The 14,100-nt window shown below is 44.3% G+C and overlaps 3 protein-coding genes across 3 annotated transcripts; all 3 read right to left on the reverse strand.

Moving 5' to 3' along the window:
• Positions 1–319: 319 nt before the first annotated feature.
• Positions 320–3,729, reverse strand: LOC125542355 (alanine--tRNA ligase). Its single transcript, XM_048705361.1, has 8 exons — positions 3,454–3,729; positions 3,235–3,381; positions 3,035–3,138; positions 2,799–2,888; positions 2,495–2,597; positions 2,346–2,420; positions 1,570–1,665; positions 320–817 (listed from the first exon to the last, which is right to left on the reverse strand). The coding sequence occupies exons 1-8, from the start codon at positions 3,541–3,543 to the stop codon at positions 758–760; spliced, it is 765 nt and encodes a 254-aa protein (XP_048561318.1). The 5' UTR covers positions 3,544–3,729; the 3' UTR covers positions 320–757.
• A 3,473-nt stretch (positions 3,730–7,202) lies between these two features.
• Positions 7,203–8,712, reverse strand: LOC125542356. The gene is made up of 4 exons (XM_048705362.1): positions 8,349–8,712; positions 8,064–8,246; positions 7,883–7,945; positions 7,203–7,771 (listed from the first exon to the last, which is right to left on the reverse strand). The coding sequence occupies exons 1-4, from the start codon at positions 8,565–8,567 to the stop codon at positions 7,436–7,438; spliced, it is 801 nt and encodes a 266-aa protein (XP_048561319.1). The 5' UTR covers positions 8,568–8,712; the 3' UTR covers positions 7,203–7,435.
• Positions 8,713–11,489: 2,777 nt separating this feature from the next.
• On the reverse strand, positions 11,490–12,876 carry LOC125542357. Its single transcript, XM_048705363.1, has 4 exons — positions 12,542–12,876; positions 12,251–12,433; positions 12,088–12,150; positions 11,490–11,940 (listed from the first exon to the last, which is right to left on the reverse strand). Exons 1-4 carry the CDS (start codon positions 12,749–12,751, stop codon positions 11,650–11,652), a joined length of 747 nt encoding a protein of 248 aa, XP_048561320.1. The 5' UTR covers positions 12,752–12,876; the 3' UTR covers positions 11,490–11,649.
• Between the last annotated feature and the right edge of the window lie 1,224 nt (positions 12,877–14,100).

Consider the following 14,100-nt stretch of genomic DNA (forward strand, 5'->3'; position numbering starts at 1 on the left):
TTCATCCTTGTGTTGAGTTGACAAGTTCAAACTGCAAATGTCATGAACACAAACACGTTATTGGTTTCTGCATTGTTGGAATTGCCATTATTGTCAATTATGAACGTGAACAACAATTTTTTTTAAATGGTGCGCTTGTGTTATTTATCGCCTTGGAGATGCTTGGCAAATGATTTGAGACGGAGCTCAAAAGCTGCACTTTGAAAATTGCACAACAGTTATGTGCTGGGGCCCTCTTTGGCCCCGAGTCTTGGCTATAGATTGTTCTTTAGGCACTTGTTGTGGACAATCAAGCGTTACAATATATGCCAGATCAAAATTTCAAACTAAACATCTCATACTTTCCTTTTATTTATTTGGGAACACTATTTTAATCATAATAATCAAATATGTCTTATACAGTACTCCCTCTGTTCCATTACATCCTACATTACTTTACAGAGGGGGTATATTATAACAAGACATCACATACAACTAGATAATGGTAAAGGACAGACAACACAATGAAGAGTCGGGGCATATAACTCAACGAATAAGCAGGGGGCATGATACCCTGATCATCTGATCTGCACATGGGCATATACAGTGGCACTAGGAGGAAATATCAGATGTAATTATCTATTTTGCCCTCCATATATTTAGTGTCGTCACACAAAATAGAATTTATGAGGAGACCAATGCAGCCGGCCTTCTGATTCTCTGGATAATTATCCTTTGACCTCTGCTAAATTGTAGGTGTGAGAGTTGCCCAGAAAAACTATGGGCTGATGCTGTAGGAAACTTTAGTCACACCTTTCTTGACTCGTATATTTGTGACCTGAAGTATAGCAGATAATAAGATCAACTTCCAAATTGTCATAAGGGCGGGAAAAATGAAACGATCAGCCAAAAAGTATCATAACTGAATGCATTTCTTGTTTATCTTCCTCTTATATCTTGGTGCAACTGTTGCTTTAGTTCAATATATCTGTTGTAAAGCCCAAAACTATTGCTTCCTCTAACCAAACACTTGTGGTATACAAGCTGATGTAGCATATTATTTTAGTATTTTACTACTCATTTCGGCCAATGCCACCTGTATGTGTGCATGGCCCGGATTTTATCAAAAAGTACCAGAGTTGGACTTCGTAGTTTGCTAACATGGTGCACACTATCATTGACAGTCATTCTGGCCTTGAGATCTCCCAAGAAAACCAACCCAACCTATTGACATGTTGCAGACGAGTTTTTGGGAACACAAGTAGAAGCATGTTGCTTTTACTCTCTACAATCACTAAACTTGCACGAAACAATGTAGACCACAGCTAAACAAAGTAATAGTCGATAGTACATGGACTAGCAGCATCAGTGCGCCGACTAAACTTTTCCAGACGTCCAGTTTTCATGAATATTGCCCAAAACTATCATCTTTGTGATCCTAATGATCAGCAGCAGGACTACATGTTCGAGTTTTGTTATAAAATCATTTCAACTTCGCAGATGTCACTCAACTCATCTAGTCTCTCTGCTGGGTAGATTTCATGAGTTGTGGTTAAGTTTCTGGAAATTTGCACAGGCCTCAGAATCTACCTTTAGGTTACCGATGTCTGCGATATCGGCTACATGAGTGCCTCCACAAGGACAGCCAGGATAGTCACCAAATTTCACAATGCGGGGAGTGCTACCCTGTAATAAAAACATTAGGCGGTCATGGAAGGGTTCGAGTTAGAGAAACACAAAAACTGCAAGGTGGCATTTTCTAATCAACTCTATCAATAAAGCAGGATTGATGTTTTTTAAACGGCATAGAAATTAGGACAAATATTGCACATTTTAGCTACTCCCGAAAATGGTTGTTTTCTTGATTTGTTTCATAATCAGTAGAATTATAACACTCTGCATATGTAATATGAAAAATTCACACTGAATTTTTTTCCTAGTATCAAACAGATGCATCTTAATAAACAGCTCCCTCTGCTCCCCTAATAATTACCGGTTTGCACCTAAGGAAAGTCAAACATTCGGAACTTCCACAACCAGTATCTTTCTAACTATTTGAACTGGATAAATGAAAATCACGTGCACAAATCTGTTAAAGAGTACTTTCACAACATAGAGTTTTTGTGAGATTTCATAAATGGATTCCAATAGAAATCAGATGTCAAAGTTACATTTTAGATGTCACGTCGATGTCCAAAACAACTACTATGGAACTGAGGGAGTATTTCTGTAATTTTTGAAAGGGAATTACAATGGGATATTATACATGAGAAGTTATCAAAATATACATGGCGTTGGGTGAGTGTGCATTTCATACAAGACAAATCCGTCTAAAAGGGCACCTCCATGGAAGTAACATAACTAACCTCTGAAATGTAGCTAGGCAGAGCACCTCCACATAATTTAGCGGCCTCATCATAAGAGAAAACAGAGACTAAGACCTGCACCAATGGTAAATAATTAAGCACAGCAAATTATGAAACCCTATCGCTAAGGTTTCTTGGGTTATTTATACCTTGGCTCCTTTAGAAATCAGTTCATTTGCCTCCTTTTCTAACTCAAGTTTCTTATCCTGCAATTTATCCGCTGGAACAACTCCTTTATACTCAACAAAAGGCCTGCAACGAACAAAAGCCACAATGTACTAAATAATCCAAGTGGAACCAAAATAAACAGTAGTGAAAACTAGCATGAGCTGTAGTGCTTATACCAAGTAAAGAAAACCTACATGAAAACTAGACACAGAGTCAATCGATCAGCGTTACGGATAACAAGAGAATGAAGAATCGGAAAATAGGTAGTCCTGTATATGGTCATACCCATCAGCAAAATGATATCCTTTCCCAGGTTCCAGCTTAAGGCCAAGGTTGGTCATGCAATTGTCCAGCAAATGTCCTGCAGAGTGAAGCCTGAAGCATCGCAGGTTCAGCACAACTGACAGTCACAAAATATGCAGAGAAAGACAAGCACATAACGAAAAATGGTGCTGAATTCGATTCGTGGCTGCCGCAACGTTCCTCCATGTCGGATTTGCTAGCACTGAACATCTCCATACCTGGAGTTGAGTTTGCGCCGTTCCGCGTCTATTTCCAAGCTGACGCTCTGCCCTTGGCTGAGCTCCTCTCCAGCAGCATCCTCGAATCTGCCATAGTGGAAGACCTACACGACAGCAGCAGAGCACAGCTGAGCCTCAAATCAAATGACAAGCACTCTTATAAATCTTTATCAGAAGCTCGTGGAGATCTGGGCGCTCACCACCCCATCCTTGACGCGCACGTCCTCGACGAGGAACCTGGCGCCGCCGGCCGCGGAGACGATGACGCCCGTGTCGGCCGGCTGCCCGCCGCCCTGCGGGTGGAAGACGGTGGCGTCCAGCACCACGGCTCGCCGGCCGCCCTCCTCCTGCGGGCGCCCGGAGCCTAGCCTAGTCAGGGTCCAGGGTTCTGAAACTCTGTAGAGGGGAGGGGGGAGAACCTGATGGAGGGAGAGGATGGTGGCGGGGGCGCGGAGGGCCCACATGTCATCAAAGTAGGCCAACCTCGTGGGCCCTGCCGGAGCCGCCATCCCCGCGGAGAAGCTGGTCGTCGCCGGCGGCGCGCGTGGTACTGACTGATCTACGGTGGCGCTGTTGCGCTGCCTCTGCCTGCACTGTAAAAAAAAAAAACTCGCCAGGTCAATCCGATTGCAGGGTCCAAGTAAAAAAGGTGTGTGCGTCTGATCTTCCAATCTCCAGCAGAGAATTTGGAATAAACCACCACCGACTGATGGTGAAACCTTGGAAGATTGGTGGTAAGAAGAAAGAAAAAGCACTGAAATTTCCAGGAAGCACAAATAGTAGTAGTACTTATCATCACGTCGTTGGAGCATTCTCGTCATCCGTGTAAGTACATAATAATCGTGTGCGGTAATTGAGTTGAAGAACATCGAAACATTTTAGCTGTTCAACCGCTAAACCGAACCCCTCATCATGAACCTCGCAAAGAAAGAAAAAGAAAAAGAACCCCTCATCATTTTTCTCCCACGGGCCTTAGCAGCGACAACGAGATTGCCTCGCGAAATATTGTGCAAGTTCATGGGCCGAAGCTGATGCATAGACTGTTTTTGCTTCTTTTTTTCATATAAGATTTGCTTTTTATCAAAATGATTCTGAACTGTTTGCTTTAATCACAAATCGTTTTCACCATTTTGTCTTCCGCGTCGACATCTCCAAGACTAAGGGCCTGTTCGGATTGACTCCGCTCCCGAACGCTACGACTCCGCGGAGGAGGAAGAGCGGAGCGGAGAAACCCGTAGTTCAATTTCGCAGAGTCGCCAAAACCGAACTCCGCGTGCCGCTCCCCGCAGAAATTACCGCTTCACTCGATCCTTTTCTCTCTCCCCCGTGCAGCGACTCCCCTGTCCTCCCCTGGCGATGGAGCCCTAGCGCTGCGCCACCGCCCGCCGCCGCGGCTCCCCGGCACCCCTCCGGCCCAATCCATGCCCCAGCGACCTCGCCATCTCCTCGCCCCCCCTCATCATCCAAGGCAGCTTTTCTGCACGGCAACAACTTTTCTTGATTCATATTCCTGAATAGTTCCACGTGTTGTTGATTCCTGGTTCTTGATTCCAGTAAGCAGTACTGTAGTACTACATGTCTATAATTCCTGCAAGGATTATGTGAGGAAATTGAGAGGAAGGGGATGAATTAGGGGAGTTGGTAGAGAAAGGGGATGAGCGACAGTGAGCATATAGACAGATAGAGTTTCCTTTTCTTCAGAGATAACAAATACACACTGCATGATTATCATGGATGTTGTAAACATATATGTATGTATTGCCTCTGTTTCTTTTATTTGCCTTGAGATGGAGGTAGTGAACTAGCTAGCTCGTTGATTCATATTGCTGATTAGTTCTAGGCGTTCTTGATTCCTGATTATTGATTCCAGTTAGTATTAGTTCTACATGTCAATAATCCCAGCAAGGATTAGTAGTCAAAGTAGTGTTAGGCCCTGATTTGGGTCTCACGGATTAATCATAGAAATAGTAGAGAATGGGGATGAGCAGAAGAGAAGAACAGAGAGAACATATTGCTGATTATTTGCCTTGATTGACATGGATGGAGTGAACTAGCTAGTGAACCCCTTCTCTGCCTATAACCTGTAACTATCATTTTAATTTTAGCGAGAGAATGTGATATGATATCTGCTCCGATGCTCATAAACTCTAGGTAGTGCAGTTGAGTCAATAGTACTTGTGTTTGAAATATTTTAGTATTGAGATTGCTTAAGAAATTATTATTTGTTTGTACTACAGTAGCTGTGCTGATTCTTTTTCACCATGGTATTTGCTGGTATGTAACTAGGAGCATGATTGATGATTGTTCATCGATATGTGTTAAATTGTAATGCTTGCAATTAATGTATAATTTTCTTGCAGAATGTTTTAGATAAACAATGACAAAATGTCTCAGTTTAGGAAGTGCAAATACTTGGGCCGCATGTTGTTGGACTATTCATTGGTACTGCTAAATATTAGATAACTTTACATACTAGAAACAGTGGGATATTGGCCCCACCTGTTACACTATTTTCTACCCCATACTAGAAGCAGAGTATACATATTTTTGGTTCTATTCAAGCAATCACCAGCTTTGCATAAAGATTTTCATGTGTTGAAAAATGTTTCTGGAGAACCTTCACTAGAACTAGATTGGTATCTACAAAATACATGTGTTTATGCAGCTTTTGTTCGTGTTTGTCATCTGAAAAAAAATTCCTAGCATTTGTTTATGTAGCTGAAATCCTGTAATTTCAGCGAACTCATGCTGAAGTGTTCTTGTGTGCCAAAATTCATTATGTGTCAAATTTTGCACAAAGAAATTATGTGCGAAATTTGCAAATTTCAGTATTATTGTCAATAAACTCAGCATATTTGTGCAATTTTGTGAACTATGTTGAATCCTTGCCACAACAAGTGAACACACTCACGTATTGAGCAGTGTGAAAACAAGCTCATGTATTGTGGGGAGCCAGTAACCTAGGAGCTGGAGTTAGTTGCCGAACAGGTTGTCTGCTCCTGATTTGTAGTGGGGAGCCAGCAACCTAGGAGTTGGGAGTGGAGCTAAGGATTTGCCGGAGTGGAGTGGATACGAACAGACCCTAAATTCCATGTTGATTGGTTTTTTCAAACTTTTTCTTGGCCAAATCTTTGCTTCTAGCTGTAGTAGCCTGTGCTTCCAACGTGAACTAAATTGTGCCCCCCAGTGCAAATAGGATTGTGCTTCCCATGGGGGTGAAGCACATGCTTCTGTCAGACGTAAACCAAAAAAACCAATGAAATAGAAAAAGAACAGAGAAAACAAAAAAAAAAACTGATGGTGCGCGGTGATTGGGGCTCCTGTGCTGATCGATAAGCAAAATTTTAAATCCATAAACAAATTTTTAATTCGTGAACATTAAATCCATTCACATTTTTAAATTCAGGAAACTTCTTTTGAAATCCGGGAATATTTTCTAAATTCTTGAATAATTCTAATTTTTCAAGCACGTTTTGAATTTTGGGCAACATTTGTTGAAATTCAGGAACATTTTAAAATTCGCGTGCATTTTTTTCAAATACATAAACATTTTTATTTTTATAATGTTTTTAAAAAATTGCGAACATTTATTTTTTGAAATATTTTAAATATTCTCTATATTCTTTTTGGTTTTTCTTTCCCCTTTGTTTTTCCTTCCTCACTTCCTCGGATGGGTTTGGTCATCCATTGACGGTTTCATGCTGAGTAGAATCTCTCAGGCATGTGGGTTTATTTGGATAGCGCGGGCGTGCACAAACTGATTTTCTGCATTGTGCGTTCGTAAAGGGGTGGCACCGAGCGGTCGGTTCACCGTTTTCTCCTTGCTCCCCGTCCGTCTCTTCGGGCAGCGGGTTCGCGGTGGAAGACCGATGTCGTGCTAGTGTTGAGGGAGAGCTAGAACACCAGGTGTTAGAGATCCAAAACGAGATGAGCCCCCGTTGTAGCTGGCTCTCTAGAAGTAGAGCTAACCTCAAGGTTGGGAGACGATTAGGTTGAGAGATTGGAGTCATTTTGGGGACAAACACTAGCGCAACCAGAATGATCTTGAGAGGCAGAGTCATGAGTAAATTGGGTTGTAGGGGGGGAGGCGGGGAGCGTGCATCTTCACCACCCCCTAGAGTCTAGTTTGATATACATACCGCCTGTTATCCGTATACAAAGCCAGAGCGAAAAGCTATGCAACTAGCGTAGTCGTCACATCCCATTCGTGTACATGATCGTATATGCTACTCCCTCCGTTTCAAATTACTTGTCTTAGATTTGTCTAGATACATATATCCGTATCTAGACAAATCTAAGACAAGTAATTCGGAACGGAGGGAGTATACAGTAAGCCGATGAACACCAAAACATTTACAGTAGCTACTGACAGACTAGACGGAGACATGGACGCTGTCTGATCTAAATTATGTTGAAACCGAAGTACCAGAAGGCGGGGCGCCGCCCTTGCCCGTCGACGCGCTTGCAGCGGCACCAGAAGGCGGTGCCGCCGCCCTTGCCCTGCGCCACGGCGATCTCCTCGTCCACGTAGAACCACAGGAAGAAGGGGTCCTTGGTGCTCGGCTCCCTGCCCACGTCGCCGCCGCCGAGTGGGATCTCCAGGGAGGGCAGAAGCCCGAGCTTGAGGCGCACACGTTCGAAGACGAAGGCCAGGATCTTCTTCTTCCACGACAGCCGCCCCTCGAAGCTCAGGCTCCCCGCCCGCCCCAGGTACACCCCGTTCTCGATCCTCTGCCCCTGCTCACAACCAAAAATGGTTTTCTTCAAAGTTTCAGTTGCAGAGATAAACTGGCTGTTGTCATCGTTGCTCATCTATTGCCATGGCTGAAATGCGATAGAGGAGCTCACCGCGGCGTCGAAGCGCTGGACGGCGGTCACCGGGAAGTAGCTGCCTGTGCCGAGCTTACTACCCTGCGAGACATTCAGTTCAGAGGAACCGATTGATTAGTTAACCTGACCACCAGATGCAAACCCCTAATAAGTCTGACCAAATTGCGGTATTTTGGTTGAAATTCAGGTGTTTGCTCACCTGGGCGGTGAAGATGAGCTTCCATGTCCTGCCGGGGGACTCGGTCCCGCCGAGCGTCTCGAAGAAGGCGGAGGTGTCGAGCTTGGCCTTCTTGATCTTGGCCAGCGCCGCCAGCACCTCGTCGGCCGGCACCTTCCTCGTCTTGGCCGCCTCCTTGAGCACCTTCACGCTCTCCGCCACGGCCTACGCTAAACCAGAGCCAAGAAACAATCTTATTCTTGTCAGAGCATGGGTAAAATCTAAAATGTCAGCGAAATTGGGGGCGTGCCGATGCTCGCTGCTCACCGATAGGGCCGAGGAGTCGTCCAACCGCGGGGTGGACGGCGAGGAGGGCTCCTTCTCCACCTCCGGCGACGCGGCGGATGACGAGGCGGCGAGGGAGACCGAGACGCCGTGGTGACGGCGGCTGGAGCGGAGGTCGAGCTGTGACGGGCGCCGGGGTGCAGGCGGCGAGAAGGCTGGGGCGAGCGTGGAAGGGTGCAGCAAGGAGGCGGACGAGGCCATCTTCTTCCTCTCGCTCGGGCGGTCGGGTTGCTCTGTTCTCCGACGAGGTGCCGAGATGGTAACCACGAGTTCGGAGTCTCTGGCTCTGTGGCTGTGAAGGAACGAGACGAGGGCTCTGCCTGTGAGTGTGACCGTGTGAGTGAGGAGTGGACACTTGTGGCGCACACGTCGACGGTAGACAAGCACGAGCTTAAGGCCACCGTAATTCCTCGACTTTAACTCTCTCTTTTTTCCCAAAGAAGCCTAACTGGCATATAAAAATCATGACATATACACAAGGGTAAAATTATAATCTAAGCCTTGGGGTTGTTCAAGTCTTCTTCCTCGTACATCTGTCGACGACGTGTCACGAGCAAAGCTTGGTGCCGCCTCCTAAGCCTTCTTTTTGGCGGAGCAAACTTTTATACACATGGGAGCTTGTAGAAGCAGCATCCAGAAAGTCGCCGATTCAGACCATGAGACACCGGCAGCCGCGATTGAGATAATTCTATCGTATTCATCGCAATGTGGGACCCACTTGTATTAGCTAAGTGCCCGTGATGTAATCATGATTTTTTTATGAAACAATTGTTTTGAGTAGTTGTTGTTGTGTCTCCTTAACAACCATCTCCTTGCAAGAATGCAAAAGACCACATCTTTTCTCCTCCATTATCTTCATTCATCCTTGCTCTGGCATTGTTGTCGCCTCAAAACTTTTTCATCTCGCCTTACCATCGCTTGGGAACATTTCTAAAAATTAAACAAACAAATGAAATTGTTCTGATCTATCATAATAGATATTGGCTTGACCATTTAGGCAATGCAATACAGTCATAAACTTTGTGATTTGCCATAGAACAGATAAATCATACTCTAATTCTTCCATGGATCCTTTGTCATTGTATTTGAGGTATACCTAAGTGAAAGTTCACTGAAACAATATTTAGGGAGTAGAGAAGATTGCAAGTCATTTACATTACAATATTTCTTTCACCCCAGATAATCAAGCATTTTCCTTGTGTACTTGAAATCAATGCATAAAAGCATAAGTCATTAGCATGTGATTAAATAGCTCAATTCTATGGAACGACTGGTAATTCCAAATTTTATGTTCCGAAAGGAAATTCTAGAATTATAGTTGGCAAACCAACATAGATACAACAACAGTTACAAGAACGTTGGATTCTGGAGCCTTGTGCAACATATCTTGGAAAAAAGTTAAGTCCACATATGGCGCCCCTTAATTATGTGGTAAACATCATGTCATCTCTAAACCTCTCGACTTTTATTTTCCTGTGTGCACAGGCACGAAAGTCCAAAAACACACCTTTTCAAATCAGCTATATCAAATGGTAAATAAACCAGGTATACTAAATAAGGGTTGCCCTCCACAATCATTTAGTATAATATGTACATAAGAAATATTTCGCCCTTACTAATAATGCACTGCCCCAAATACAACTCAACTGAAATAGAAAACGTTCTGTACAAAAAATATCACAGAACGCACCCGGTAATTCTACGAAGTTGTTTGGATGGGTGTTGCATAAACGTTACCGGAATCAACTTCCTCAACCTCACAGGAAGAAAAGGCAACTTCCTGTCATCTCCTTCCATTAGTTCATTGTACCATGTAAATCGGCGAGTCGGATGGTTTGACAAGATTCTTCATCTAAGATCTAAAGAACAAAAAAAACTAAGATGAATTCCACAAATCAAGGGTCTTGTGATTGGTTCGGATACAAAAGCCTGGTGCAACAGTACATCAGCAAAAAGTGTGTGACATAGATAGAGATGCAACATACATAAATGAGTATAAGATATAGATAGAGATGGCTATAATATTTTGATACAATGAAATTGTTGAAGTTAATTTTACAAAAGAACAAGGCGGGTTATGGGAGTGTGTGACCTGAATTATTGATTTGTCCGCACAAATAAAGAATTGGATCTGCCGGAGTTCGGCATTTGCCGTCGTGTCACGGCCAAAAACCATTTTTAGGGGAATCTGTTTACGGTAACTGTGAAAACACCTTACATGTCAACTTACCCTAAGTTTTACGCACAACCCATAAAACTACTTTTACATGGAGTTTTTTTTACGGAGCTCCTGGATACTAAATTTATATGAGGATTGCCGTTTTGGCTCTGGGATGCATATGATCTCAGATGAATAGTAAATTCAAATAAATACTCCCTCCGTCCCAAAATAAATGTCTCAACTTTGTATTAATTTTAGTACAAAGTTGTACTAAGGTTAAGACACTTATTTTAGGACGCAGGGAGTAGTAAGTAAAATTTAAAAATTCTGATTTTTGTGTGCAGATGTTCTTGTTAGTGTAACAAGCGTGATTGACAATATTCGTGCTAAATGGGATAGTAATGTTTCATTGATGAGACGAATAAAATTAAGTGTAACATTTGAAGGTAATATTTGGCGTTTGATTTGTTTTGTTTTCACAGGTCAAAATGCTTAAACTTTGCCCCTAAAATTTACATGTAGCATTTCAGTGTGACAATGGACCCATCTTTTTTTTTCCTATTCTTTTGGCATTTGCCAAAAAAACATTTTTGATGCGTAAGAACATATGCCCCCAAGAGTCGAATTGGATTTTGGATTTGTATGCGGCATCAATTCTTGTGAAATGTCAATGTATATTCTACAAAAGCTATTGATATAGCTTAGAATGTTTTTTTATAAAAGTAGCTTATGTATTATACATACAAAAAGTTCTATGGGGTCTTAGCACGACGATTTCCCAACTGTCTACTGCAACAAATTTTTTTCCGGCTCTAGCGAGGGAGAGGCAATAATGGTGGCGCACCTTCGGTTCGCTTATTTCTGTTGTTCGTTGTATTGTGAATAGATCGGAAGTTTTCCTGTCAAAAAATAGTCCTCCATTATACCAGAAATAAATAAATAAATAAATAAGCACAAGTAAGTACGTAGTATCATCTCATCGTTCGAATATTACGTCATCCGTCTACATAATTGTGTACAGTAACGCTCAAGAACATGAAAACAATGGCTACAGACTAGAGAAAGAAAGAGAGGGAGGGAGCCTCTGATGCTTCACGCGCTAACTGAACGGGACCTTGGTCGTCATGCCGGGACGCGCTTGCATCGGCACCAGAAGGCGGTGCCGCCGCCCTTGCCCTGCGCCACGGCGATCTCCTCGTCCACGTAGAACCACAAGAAGAAGGGGTCCTTAGTGCTCGGCTCCCTGCTCGTGTCGCCGCCGCCGAAGGGGATCTCCAGGGAGGGCAGCGGACCGACCTTGACGCGTATCCGCTCGAAGACAAAGGCCAGGATCTTCTTCTTCCACGACAGCCGCCCCTCGAAGGTCAGACTCCCCACCGGGCCCAGGTACACGCCGTTCTCGATCCTCTGGCCCTGCGGAAGAAGATGGCTTCAGAGTTTCAGTTACAGAAAGACCATCATCAAGATTCAGAGTTTCAGTTTCAGTCACAGAAGTTCCATTTTTGTGAAGAATCGGATGCCATGGCTGAGATGCGAGAGAAGCATGAGGAGCTCACTCACCGCGGCGTCGAAGCGCTGGACGGCGGTCACCGGGAAGTAGCTGCCTTTCTCGAGCTTACTACCCTGCGAGACATTCAGAAGCGCTGGACCAATCAATCAACCGCCTAATGCAAAACTGGAAATCTGAGGCTGGAAAATGCCGAATTGTGCGCTTATTGCTCGCCTGGCCGGTGAAGATGAGCATCCACGTCCTGCCCGGCGACTCGGTCCCGCCGAGGGTCTCGAAGAAGGTGGAGGTGTCGAGCTTGGCCTTCTTGATCTTGGCCAGCGCCGCCAGCACCTCCGCGGCCGGCACCTTCCTCGTCTTGGCCGCGTCCTTGAGCACCTTCACGCTCTCCGCCACGGCCTGCGCTGAACCAGAACCAAGAAACCATCTTAAATGACAACCAGATTGGGGGCAGTTTTTGTCAGTGAGATGGGAGATGGTGGGGCCATGGCGATGCTCGCTGCTCACCGATAGGTCGGAGGGCTCGTCAGGAGGCGCAGGGGGCGACGAGGAGGGCTCCTTCTCGACGTCCGGCGACGCGGCGGCGGCGGCGGTCAGCGAGACGCCGCGGGGACGGCGAGGGCTCGAGCGGAGGCCGAGCTGCGGGCGACGCGGCAGGGGCGGCGAGGAGGCTGGAGCGAGTGTGGAAGGGTGGAGCAAGGAGGCGGACGAGGCCATCTTCTTCCTCTTGCTCGGGCAGGCAGGTTGCTCTGTTCTCCCGGCGAGGTGCCGAGATGGTAACCACGAGTTTGGACTTTGGAGTGTGTGGCTCTGTGGCTGTGGAGGAAAGAGGGCCGAGTGGACACTTGGGGTGGGCGCACACGTCGAGTTCAATGCATTGATAGAAAACCCACTACAAGCTATGGGGTCAAAACCTATTAACATCAAAATACCTTACCCAAATGAGATAATCTAATTTAAACCGACAAGAACTACACAACACACAGGCTAGCAACACTAATGAGAATGGAGAGACCAAAACGAATAATAGCCCATCAGACGCATGCACTTCCAATCTCTAGCAAGCACCGCTAATAGAAAAAAGGGTCAAATGTAAAGCACATTAGTGCCGGTTTGTAACAGAACCGGCACTAATGTGCTCAATAGTGCCGGTTCGTGGCGGAGGTAAATAGTACCGGTTCGTGGCGAACTTATAGTACCGGTTCATGCCACGAACCGGTACTAAAGAGGCTGCGGCAGCCTGCGGTCAGGCTATGGCCCCACCATCATCATTTAGTGCCGGTTCCACGAACCGGTACTAATGAGGTTATGACAAACTGTTTTTAGTCCCACTTCGCTCCCCTAACAAGGCTTTTACCATCTTAAATATGTTACTTCTCAAACTATCACAAGCACTTGGTCTTCATTGAACTCTATGTGTAGAATTTATGGCCGCAATATGAGTCTTCACCGGTTTATAAATCGTTGAGGACTCATATTGACAATTCAGATTGTACACAAAAAGATCATTGATGATCAAAGTATTTTTGATGTATAAAATCATATTGACAATTTAGACTGTAAAGAAATATAAGATCATGATCTAAATGCTCTTATATTTTTTTGCGTTCAGTATGCACCATTCAAAGCGATGCCATCAACTTTCAACCATTTCTGCCTTCATTTGCTATTTTTCATGCATTTAATAATTTGTTTTGAAAACTAAATGACCTGGAAATTGAAAAGCACTACAAAATGAACTCTGAAAAAGTTGAAACTTGGCATGGTATCATCATTTCATCCACATAGATTGTTCAAAAAAGTAGAGAGGGTTACGACAAAAAATGGATGCACTTCGTTTACAAACTGGACAATCTCTTTCGAAGTATATTCGGGTTTCTGACGAAATTAAACTCATCTGTTACAAAGGCATTTCATTTTTTTAAACTTATTACAACTCCAGACTTTTTGTGCATTCAGTATGCACCATTCAAAGCGACGCCATCACTTTTCAACCATTTTTGCCTTCATTTGATATTTTTCATGCATTTAATGATTTGTTTTGAACTAAATGACACTAAACTTTG

This window comes from Triticum urartu, chromosome 3 (assembly GCF_003073215.2).
Source record: "Triticum urartu cultivar G1812 chromosome 3, Tu2.1, whole genome shotgun sequence".
In the NCBI taxonomy this organism is placed as follows: domain Eukaryota; kingdom Viridiplantae; phylum Streptophyta; class Magnoliopsida; order Poales; family Poaceae; genus Triticum; species Triticum urartu.